Source organism: Schistocerca piceifrons, chromosome X (genome assembly GCF_021461385.2).
Source record: "Schistocerca piceifrons isolate TAMUIC-IGC-003096 chromosome X, iqSchPice1.1, whole genome shotgun sequence".
In the NCBI taxonomy this organism is placed as follows: Eukaryota; Metazoa; Arthropoda; class Insecta; order Orthoptera; family Acrididae; genus Schistocerca; species Schistocerca piceifrons.
In genome coordinates this window covers 380,127,153-380,139,196 of record NC_060149.1, presented here as the reverse complement: position 1 = coordinate 380,139,196, position 12,044 = coordinate 380,127,153, and the positions used below count along the sequence as shown (strand labels likewise).

General features: G+C 36.0%; 1 protein-coding gene across 1 annotated transcript in view; it reads right to left on the bottom strand.

The window, feature by feature from the left end:
* Window positions 1-12,044, bottom strand: part of LOC124721472 (protein vav) — a 176,759-nt gene that overhangs the window by 89,924 nt on the left and 74,791 nt on the right. Inside the window, exons 5-6 of the mRNA XM_047246467.1 lie at window positions 7,780-7,953; window positions 4,377-4,580 (exon numbers count right to left, since the gene is read on the bottom strand). Of these exons, the coding sequence (XP_047102423.1) occupies window positions 4,377-4,580; window positions 7,780-7,953 (378 nt within the window). The remainder of the gene's footprint in view (window positions 1-4,376; window positions 4,581-7,779; window positions 7,954-12,044) is intronic.

Below are 12,044 nucleotides of genomic sequence, written 5' to 3'. Positions count from 1 at the left end.
TCAAGGAAGTGAATTCCACATGCAGATTGGATTTTTGCCTAGTATTAACTGAGTGATAGCTGCTAACTCTTGGGAATAGGCTAACATTGCTAATAACAAACGACACTAAAGAAAATATATACTGTGAGGGCAATGTCAGAATTCCCAGACTATTGAATAGGGGTCGACAAGAGGTTCTCGAACTTACACCACATATAGCTCGAACAGCCCGTTTTTGAGCTGAAAATGCCCTTTTTGAATCAGAAGAATTACTCCAAAAAATAATACCATACGACATACGCGTATGAAAATATGTGAAGTAGACTACTTTTCGTGTTGAAGTGTCACTTATTTCAGATACTGTTCTAATGGTAAATAAAGCAGCATTTAGTTTCTGAACAAGATCCAGGACATGGGTTTTCCACAACAGCTTACTATCTATCCGAACACCTAGGAACTTGAACTGTTCTGTCTCGCTTATAATATGCCCATTCTGTCTGATCAAAATATCGGTTCTTGTTGAATTGTGAGTTAGAAACTGTAAAAACTGAGTCTTACTGTGATTTAGCATCAAATTATTTTCCACAAGCCATGAACTTATTTCATGAACTACATTATTTGATACTGTTTCAATATTACACACAAGATCCTTCACTACCAAGCTGGTGTCATCAGCAAACAGAAATATTTTTGAATCACCTGTAATACTAGAAGGCATATCATGTATATAAATAAGAAACAGCAGTGGCCCCAGCACCGACCCTTGGGGAATGCCCCACTTAACAGTGCCCCATTGGGACTGAACATCACTACCACTCTCAATATTGCGGAGAATTACCTTCCGCTTTCTGTTCTTAAGGTAAGAAGTGAACCAATTGTAAGCTACTCCCCTTACTCCATAATGGTCCAACTTCTGCAGTAATATTTTGTGGTCAACACAGTCAAAAGCCTTTGTTAAATCAAAGAAAACACCTAGCGTTTGCAACCTTTTATTTAATCCGTCCAAAACCTGACAGAGAAAAGAGAATATAGCATTTTCAGTTGTTAAACCATTTCTAAAACCAAACTGAACATTTGACAGCAAATATGAACTACTTTAAACACGAAACAAACTAGCACATAAAAATAAAAAAATAAAAATACACACTCAGAATTCCCATTAAGAAGATGACCTCTTTTCCACAAATTGTCAGGTAGATTGTTATGAACGTCACCAAAATTTATAGAATGCTATTGAAGGCAGTTTACAGGCTGTGTGTTGCAACTGTTCTTCAACAATTTTACTAACATGATCTCCAGTACCTTAGTAGTGCATAGTTAAATTTTGAAGTTTATAATTAGTTTGATTCTTTAGTTATTACAGCAGCAAAACTGGCTGAAATATGTCATGATTAGTCATGACAAAATAGTAGCAATAGATTTTCAAGCACAACTCAAGTTACTTGTTATTCATCAGGACTTTCAATATTACCTTCCCCAGAAAGCACTAACTAATTGCAAACATAAAGGTCGGATTTCAGTACCAGCAGAATAAGAGGGCATTTTTGCTACACCTCCACTTTGTTGCTGCTTTTCGGGATCTTATATGGCCTCATTTCAAAACAAAATCTACTTTTCTATTTCTTTCGGATCATGGTCTTTCAAATGAAAAAAGTTTAAAAGTACACTTTTCTTTGTAAAAGTAGGCTAAAGTACTCATTTTTGGCATTTTTTACAAAAATCATCAAATTGACCCTCAATCTGTAAACTAATGAAAATCAGAAGGTGAATGAAAGACCTTGTATTGGTAAGTTATTGCACACAAAATTTCAGATTTATCACAACTTACTTTTGGAGGTACAAAAAGCTATTTCCTTCAAATTATTCACATGAAAACTGCTCATAAAATCTCTTTTTTTAAATATTGTTTCACTTAAGGGAGCACAAAGAAGATGTATGTGATGTCCCAGTTTTGTTCCTTCAAAGAAAGAAAATATTGCCAGAGATGTAATGCCTCAAAGTTGCCAAAAACTCGGGTTTGCACTCTTGAAAGCTGTGCTGTGGGCCAAACAAATGCCTGTATTTCTGCAAGTATTGAATTGGTGATCATACAACTTTCCCAATGGTTATTGGGAACATGTGCAAATGTTCACACAAAATTTCAGCAAAACCCTCTAAACTACTCAGTGCAGAATGACCCAACGTTTGGAACAACAAACAATGTTTCATACATGATGAAGAATGGCAGGTTGGGCCCTATGACAATACAATGGGGTATATAAGATTAAGTGCCCACAATGTGATGCCAGATACGTGGGTCAAATAGGTCATCATGTATAAGGAGCATGGTGCAGTGAATAATTCAAAGTCAGCCATGTCTTTTCATCTAGCACATAAGAACCATAGTTTATAGGTCATTAGGGATGATCTAGATATTCTGCATGTACAACCAAAAGGCCCGACACTTAACATCTTATAAGAAATTGGGATTATGAAATGTAAAATTAATTACCCCAAAAAAAGCACTTAATGAATAAACTGAGTTATAGCAGAGCGACACCTTAATAACTACATCCAATGCTTTAAGGGTAATACAGCCTGGTAAAAATTGATCAGCGTCTTCCAAATATAGGGGGTCTTTATATCTTCTATTTCCTGTTACATCCTGTATTTTTTGATTTTGTTTATGCCAAGCTTTTTTGTCCATATAGCTTACACTGCAAGTCTTTAAATTGTGGCTCTTTCTTGGTGCCATAAGGGTTTTTCTATTGTATAATGATAACACTTTATGGTTACATTGTTTTCTACAGTTTTGTAATTAAATTAGTAGTTCTTATGGAGCGGGGGGGTGGGGGGGGGGGGGCGATGTGTGGCACCACAGCACCTTTACCAGCTTCCTAATTGGAGGTTACTGTGTGTTTGATGGCTTCGATTGTTATCAATGGTTTTTATTATTTTGGTTCTATTTCAGACTTTATTGATTTGGTCAGTCCTGCTGTGAGCAATTTTCCTTAAAAATCATTCATTTTCTATTGTTCATGTAATCAGGAGAACTCTAATTTAGCTGCTCCTCATTTAATTGCTGGTAGGCTACACGTGCTTTATGGATTTCCTTTCATTTGCATTAGTTGTTCCACAACTTTGAAAATGTACAAAATAGTGACAATTTGGGACTATACTCTCTACTGTGCTATTTGAATTCTCGAGTGACATCACACGTATTATATCAGTTTACTTTGGTTTGACCTTATTGGTTGGTTTGCAATGTATTCACATGCAGACGTGGTAATCTATAACTAGTGCCTCACTGGTACAAGAGAGAAGTTAACTTTCACTGCAGCGGATGGTAGTTTGTTGTTCCTTAGACCGGTTGTTGGTGGGTACATTAATCCAAATCTTGCCTGTCGGATGGCATGATCAGTCCACTCGCTCACATTGTGGGTACATGATAACTCCTGCCGGCATTTGAATTGAAAGTTGTGTTTCGTATGGGTCTGATGGGTGCCTAGGCATTATTGGCGAGTTGCAAAATTTACTCAGGAGGTTACACTGTTTTCCTCACATGGCTGCAGGGGCACAGTCAATATAACTGTCTTTTTTTGAAGTTTCAGTGTTCAAAAGACCACCTACCTGTCTCCATGTGGATCCATGCGTGGCACACCCCAAAGCCTGGACCATTGAAAGTTTTATAATTGTGATTTGGGCTATCACGCTATAAATACTTCATATATTTTATTCCGTTTAATGGTGGTTTCCACTTCATTAATTGGGGACCTTTGATCTTTTATGTAGGTCATACTCTGTATGAGGCTCTCCGGCAAATTCAGGATCGAAGAGGATATCCCATTGCATGCCATGTACCAGGGTGCACTATTTAACATATTTTAATCTATTTTAACCTCAGTTATGCATCCTTTGTGGATTCACATTTTAATGTACGTATAGGGTTTTTTTTCCCTAAGAATCTGTATTGGTCCTGTTTAGCTTTGATTATCTGAACCATGTGGACTGGTATTATTATTGATTCATAATTTTGCAGATGCACCTCAAGATGGGGAACATGTCCTGAAACCAGGTTGTGCTTTCCTTTTTAGAAATAATTTTTACACCTGAAGTGGATTTCATCATTGATGATTTGGAATTTTTCATAATGATTTGGAATTAGTCAACTGGTTTACAAAAACAATGCATTTTCTCTTTAAAAGTGTTGCTACATATTTACAATGTATATGAGTATTTTTGAATTATTATTTACACAATACAAATTATATATTTATATCAACAAATTGAGACACACACATGCATAATTTAAACCGTTTATAAAACAAATACACAACATACATTAAAAATTCTTCTATGGAGTAAGAAATGTCAACAAAAATAGAAACAAATGGACTGCAACATTATGAAATACTCACAATTACTTCCTGATCAATAGCATGATTGCGGTGACACAGATCTTGAATATGGTTCTGTGCTTTTGTTAAGTTAGCGCAGTATTCACCATATACAAGAAATTTCTCTCTCCAGTTTAAAAACACATCACTGAGACGATTACTGGTGCCAGGAGTTATTGCTTTGCGTAACTGGCTGTGGAATCCAGCATGAATCTCAGCTAAATCCTGTCCAGCAAAAATACAATATAAAACATACACTATATATTGAATAAAGAACATTAAGAGTTAAGGAAACAGAATTTACACTAGAAGATGATGAATAATTAATGAAATTTTGGAAATAGGCTGCACTAAATTTGCACAAATCATTGAAGATATATTAGACAATAGGTGGCAAAGAGAGAAAATCCATGAAAGATGTAAAAGTGCATTAATTCAGCAATTCATAAGATGGGTGACAAATCAGATATAAACAACTACAGCAAAACCTCCCAACTTTCTGTTGGTTATAAAATTCTAGGTAAGACTCTATATACTAGGTTAGGAAAACCAATAGACTATGTAACTGCAGAATATCTGAGAGGCTTTCAAAAATGGATATCACACTCTGGGGGGAGGGGGAAAAAAAAGGGGAAATATTACAATTGCAATTGAAATTTACAAAACACAAATGAACAGTAATTGCAGTTATGGACTTCGCAAAGGCATATGGTTCCATTAACAAATGAATAGGCAACAAAAACTCTTACAGACATGATGTCAAAAGTTAAAACATTTTGAACCATTTTAAATGATGGTAGGTGTCAGACAACAGGATAGTGTCTGCCCATGACTGTACAATTTAATTAGAGAAAAAGTCATTACAAAATCAAACTAAATATATAAATGAGAACGTTAATAAGAACCACTACATATATATTTCAGGTTTGTTTATTATGCTTTAACCAGTTTCATTCTAAATGAACACCTCATCAAATTCACAAACAGTCTTTGTAAATAATTTTTACAAATTTGCAAAAACGTGCTTGTGTCATGACTCAAAGGTCTAATTGTCAGACAGCGCAGCATGCTGCTATTTTTCCTACACACACTAATGGCTGTGCTGGTGTCAGGTGGTGAGTGCACTTGTGTTAAAGAATGTGCCTTTTAGAGTTATGTCTGGCAATTTCTGCTTTCCACATTTCTGCCACTTGCTGAGTACTAGTTACGGATACTGTTAGTGACTTTTTGTTGTCACATGAGGATTTTCATTTAGTATGCAACTACTTGTGGCATAATAAAGGGATATAAAATACAGCTGTGGCAGTTTTTATCAACAATCACATTATTCGGCTGTGAAGGTACCAAATGATTCAGATTAAAGTTATAAATACTAGCAGCAGTCTCCCAAACAAAACTGATTTTGACTGCCAACTGTTTTTAAATGAATTTGTAATCTTATCTAACAACAGACAGGAATAAGCACAGAGAAACTCCATGAAACAGTGGTAAAATTTAGACTTCATTTCGTAAATGAGAAGATGCAGTACAAGGGAGTGGGCATAACCACTTTAAACAATAAGGTTTCAATCCTAAAATCTGAGAACAGCTTCCAAGTGGACAAATTCAAGCAGTAATGAAGAATTATTGAAATGGCAGGGCTAAATTGAGAAGCAAACAAAACCATAAAGGGCCTGCAAACTCACCGATAGTAGATACAAATACAAAAAATTATATCACACAAAAGTTTCTGATTTAATACACTGATGTACATTGTTCAACATATTAGAATAATTCAAAATATGATGGAGAAGCAACAGAACTGATCAAACAAACATTAACTAACACAATAACAACAGTTAAATTCTTAGGCAAAACGTGTAAATCTTTTGGTATAAGAACAGGAGTTCAATGAGGACATAGACTATTGTCCTGATTGTTCAGTACTGGAAAAAGTAAACAGCACCTGGGAGAAAGAAGTTAAAGGAATGGCCAAGCAATTCTCTCCGACAATAGAAAATGAAGGATTCACACCCTTGAACAAACTTCATGAAATTGCAGCTAAAAGTGGACTGCAAATATCTAAAACGATAGCTCGTTACAGGGAACGTATTTCTAGGTACCCTGATGGACAAACTACAGTAACCGATTCAGAAAAATATCTTGAGTACCTAAATTCAATTACTAACTTCAGGATTAAAATGTGAAAAGAAAGGGAGGGAGGGTGGTGGAGGCTATGTCCCAGATCACGAAACTAAAACATTACAACACAGTAATCAAACCCCAAGCATCATGTGCATAAGAAACCTGAATAATTGGTGGAAGATCACTAATTCATTAGACAAAAAAGTAGAAACAAAATCCTACGATTTTTTTTGGTTCAGTCTGCATATGTGGAATTCGAATAAAATTATACTAGCATACTGAGAAAACTGATGAACTCTAAGGGAGAGACAACTGAAACAACACATTATTAGTATGAATGATGGCAGGCTGACCAAAAGAATTTTCCATCATGTTATGTCAATCAAAGTTAAGAACAATAGGCTACATGGAACTGAAAGAGAGCTTCAGGAACTTGGCATCATAGATGACACGGTGCAGGATAAGAGGTGTATTGAAAATACTTGCCAAGAATCGTAAATTTGCAGACAAAATGAAAATTGGAACCAACACAATCTGGACAGAAGAGAAACTACAGCAAGAAGATAAACAAGAAAACAAACATACTCTTCAGATTTCCATAACAATTAAAAATAACAATGAAACTATGATAACTGGTAGTCAATAAAAAAATGATACTGAGAAAAAAACTTTAGAAAAATGCAAATTCTGAAAGTAGGTGGTGACAACAATTTTATGGTTACATATATTTGACTGAGAATATTCTAAATCTTGCATTATTAATGACTAATTGCAACAACTACCTAAAAAGAATGACTAAAGACTTGAAAGAAATTGGGATCTATGGAGAAATGTTTCAATATAATAACAATACTACAGAACACAAATGCATATACAGTAAGCAATCCTCTGAACAAAAATAGACTAAAAAATACAAGATGAAACAAAATGAAAATACTAATAGATATTACAAGAAAATGAAGAAGGGTGCTAAATAAATTTTGAACTGCCATTCAGTAGGATAAAAAAAATTAAAAATAAATAACTATATCATTATACAGGAATTTGGACCACGGTGCTCCTTAATATGAAACTCACTATAAATTATTGTAGCCTGCTTCTAGGTAATAGACTTTTCTGCATGAAAGGTTGTGGGGAGTGAATAATAACAGTTATTATGTAAGCTCAGCAATTGTGATTATGGAACTAAAGCACTTTCTCAAAGTTTTTAAAGAAAAAAAAAAAAAAACAACCACACAACACGTTAGATTTCAATAGACTATAACTATATTAGTACTCAAATTTCATACATATGGCTTACCTTTATGCTTCCAAATATTATTTTTGAATCATGACCTGTGAGAACACCACTCAGTGGTCTCATAAAACAACGCTGTACAGTGGCCAGAACTTCAACATAGTTCTTCTCTGTTTCTACTAACTCATTTATTATATAATCACGTTTCTCAAAACTGTGTGTGACAGTAGCAGGTATCTGCAAGGGGAGAGGGATATTGAATAACAACTTACATATATCAGATAACTAACACTCTCTCTCTCTCTCTCTCTCTCTCTCTCTCTCTCTCTCTGATAATAAGTAAATTATTTTGTTTATTTCTTTTGTTATTATTATTACTACTAGTATTATTAACTATTATTATACCAGAGTTTTCTCTTTCCTCCTTGTACAGTCCTGTAGCTTGGATTCAGTTTTCCTAAAGTTGAAGTATTATTTACTTCGTTGGTATATTCTTGTTCGACCAGGTCCATCTTCTTCATGCCTTTTTTGACAACTGACAGGCAGGTGGTTAGAGGTCCGCATCTTCTCTTACCTGCTGCTATGGAAAGCCTTTTTCTCCATGACATAGTCATCTGGTCTGTGTAAGATGATGATGTACCCTCTCAGTCAGTGTTCCGTATGGCTACCTGACGAGTAACATCTGCATCGACTTTTATAACAGTGATCATAGATATTTGGATCTGCCAATTCTTAGTAATTTAGTTCCTTTGAGTTTGATATCATCCTATTACCATCATTATCACCATCATCATCGTCAATGGGTAGGCTGGATGTATTGCTGACAAAGAGGCACAGCACTGATTCTATTTTAGTTTTACAGATACATATACTGGCACTCTCTTTTGCCTCTTTCCAAAGCTCCAGAGTCACATGAGCTTTCCAGTTGTGTTCCAATATCAACACCACATCATCAGCATATCAAAGATCCTGAAGTTGTGGAATTTTGAAGTCAGGCTGTCAGACAAATCACAACAGTGTTGAAAAGTACTGGGCTGAGAATGCTGCCTTGATGAATCCCAACATTTACAATGAACCTCTCTGATTATCCAGCTAGGCTCCTGAAACACTTCTGGGCAAAGCTGTACATACAGTGAGTCCAAAAAGTATTTGCCTAGCTGTATATTTTTCAAAAAAGTAAGTCTGTGGCATGTGAAAAGAATTGAACACAAAATGTGGAAAGCCAATCCTGTGGAAAGTACCTTAGTAAGTTATTTTTACAGAAAGACCAGGAACAAAATGCATTCGTAGTGATAACAAGGTTTACAAAATAGAAAATCTCATACAAAAGCTACTTCATAAGTATTCATCCATTCATTTATTTTGACATTTAGGGCCTGAAAACATTGTTTAAATTACAAAAATTAATATTTCATGTGCTTTCCCTTTGCAGCTGTCTGGGCACAGACCTGACAAAGTTTGCTGTTACAGAGGATCAAATTTTGTCCCACTCTTCTGCAAGAGCTTGTTTTAAGTCTTTTGTGTTAGAAATTTGCCTTTTCCTGATATTCTCTTTCAGCACTTTCCAAAGGTATTAAATGAGTTTAACATGTGGGACCTGAGAGGGGTGTTGAGTTATTTCATTGTATTGTACATATTTCTAGTCATATGCTTCAGATCATTGTCCTGTTGAAAGATATAACTTACTTGGAAACCTACTTTTTTGGTACTAGCGTTTAGATTTCCCTTCAAGATGGTGACATACATTTTGTGATCTTTTATGATATTTTGTAATTCTCTATAAAACGCTTTTTTCCAACAGCTGTACCCCCCATCACGGAACCCCCACCATGTTTCACTGTGGGCACTGCGCCAGCATTTCTGGTTTTTCTTTTCTTTTTTTTCCATCACACTATTTGCCTGCCATTCAACTAGCATATGTTATACTATGTTCATCAGAATATATAACACTACTCCAGAAATCTTCCTTCTTGAACCTACATTCCTGTACAAAATTAGTGTTTCCTCAGATGATCCAAAAGATCTTGCGTGCTACCCAGCCACTACATCTGCATTCCTTACAGGTAATTGTCACTTTATTGGCACATAGCATCTTACCCTTGACTTTAGGCTCCCCAGTCAACTTAAGAGGACTGATTTTTGGATTTTTCTTTATTTCCCCCTTAAGACAATCCTCATATCTTCATCAGTTGATGAATAAGTGTGTCCAGTCCATGGCAGCTTTCTCAATATTGTCATGTTACTGAATATTAAGAGTTAAGAAATCAGAATTTTTTATTAAAATTCATTAACAATGTGACAGAAAACCAAAGGAAGCAAGACAAGCATATTCGTTAGCTAATTAAGACTTAGTGCAAGAAGTACTATATCTTACACAAGAGCATGCAGCAAGGAACTCACACAGCAGTTAATAACCTGTTAAGTGAATATAGAAAAATAAGTGCACGTATGTGGTCATTATGAATCGAGCCTCATGTCAGAGCTTCAGGCTCGCTCCCTTTAAATACTCCAGCATTCCAGCTCTTGTCATGTACTGATCATTGGGATCAATGGCATTCACAGTAATAGTACTCAATTCCAAGATTCCACACCGTAGTAAGCACTCCATTCCAAAATCGTACACTGTAGTGAATCTTTGTCCTAGATGCTGCAGCATGGTTTATTAATTAGCCAATGATGTACTTGAGATGATGGTCTTCACCTGATGAACTTCATGCTGCTTGCTGCACGCCTTCCATCTAGAAACTGACTGACTTCTGATTACACGATATGGCATGGTGCTGCTAGCACTGAACTTCAACACGGAAGTCAGCAATAGGATCTCTTTGGGTCCACATTCCTGTTCAACACTCAGGCACCTTTGGGGATTGAAACATACCAGGCAGAAAGGAGGAGATCAACCGACCACACAACTACCAACACAGGTACATAACGCGTCATCATAGAATTTGGAGTGGGACCGAGGACACTCCAGTAGACAAAGATCACTTTGTGCTGGGCAACAGTCACACCTACTTGCCAGCAACTTGCTGCAGTGCCAGGAGTAACTAACATCTGCTCCTGGATGTGCAGCTGCTGACCTGACTGGACAGACGTTAACCAGAATCCTGTGGAATGGATACTAACTAGTAACAAGTAATGTAAGTGGAAACTGTAAACAGTGTATGCATCCACAACAGAATGACAAAGTAAACTCCTCAAGCTCAGACTCAAAACTTAGGTTGAGAGGCAACCCAGAAAACAATTACAGAGTAAGTTTTTTAAATACAAGACAGGTTTAGAGTCTCACTACCCTTACAGCTCATGTTACAAGCTGCACTGTCATGGCACTGCTCAAAACAACAACAATAGGTGGCAGATTGTGGTTGCGAATGGTTGACGCTAGTGTGCTGTGGATCAGCATTAAAGTTTCAGCCCTGGGTGCGAATTTTAGGCATATTTCGATGGTAGATGAATTCTTTATGAAGTAGCTCTTGTATGAAATTTTCTACTTTGTTAACCTTTTAATCACTATGAATCCATTTTGTTCTCTGTCTTTCAATAAAAATGATTTACTGAGGTACAGTCCACAGGACTGGCTCTGCAGATTTTGTGTTCACATCTTTTCATAAGGCACAGACTTACTTAAAAAACACATGTACGCCTAGACGAATACTCTTTGGACTCTCTGTACCTGCTATAATGTTTGTTTGGGTACACTGTGTGCACTCCAAAACTGCTATATTAATTATCATGGCACATAATAAAAGGCTTTTTCTAGAACAATAAATACCGGCCACAGCATTTGTTTGTTGATATGCACATTTCTTGGGTAAAACCAAATTGTTTTTCAGTTACTGTTTACTAGTTTTATAAGCCACTTGTTCATGATTTTTTCCTCAGTTTCTGAAGATATATAAAGTATGTTCACAACTCTGTAGTTTTCACAATCATGCATGTCTACTTTGTTTTTCAGGAAAGGTACCAGCATACTTATTTTCTATGCACAATATCATATTTCGAAACATTGTTGAAGAGTTGTGTGAGCCATCTGAAATCATCTAGTTGTGGGCACTGTCCGTGGCTCAGCAGGTATTTGGTCTGGACCAGCTACTTTACAGCTCTTCATTTTTGATGTACTGGAACATGCAGGAAATATCTACACTTATTTTATGTACACCGGACACACTATTTTACCTTATTTAAACAGTATCTACTCTGAATACATATTTTTGTCACTTCTGACCAACTGCCTTCACTTTGACATCAATTTTATTAATGTTTGAGTGGCTAATTGGTAATATGAAGGAATAGGTATATTTGTCAAAGCTGTATATGTGATTGAGTCA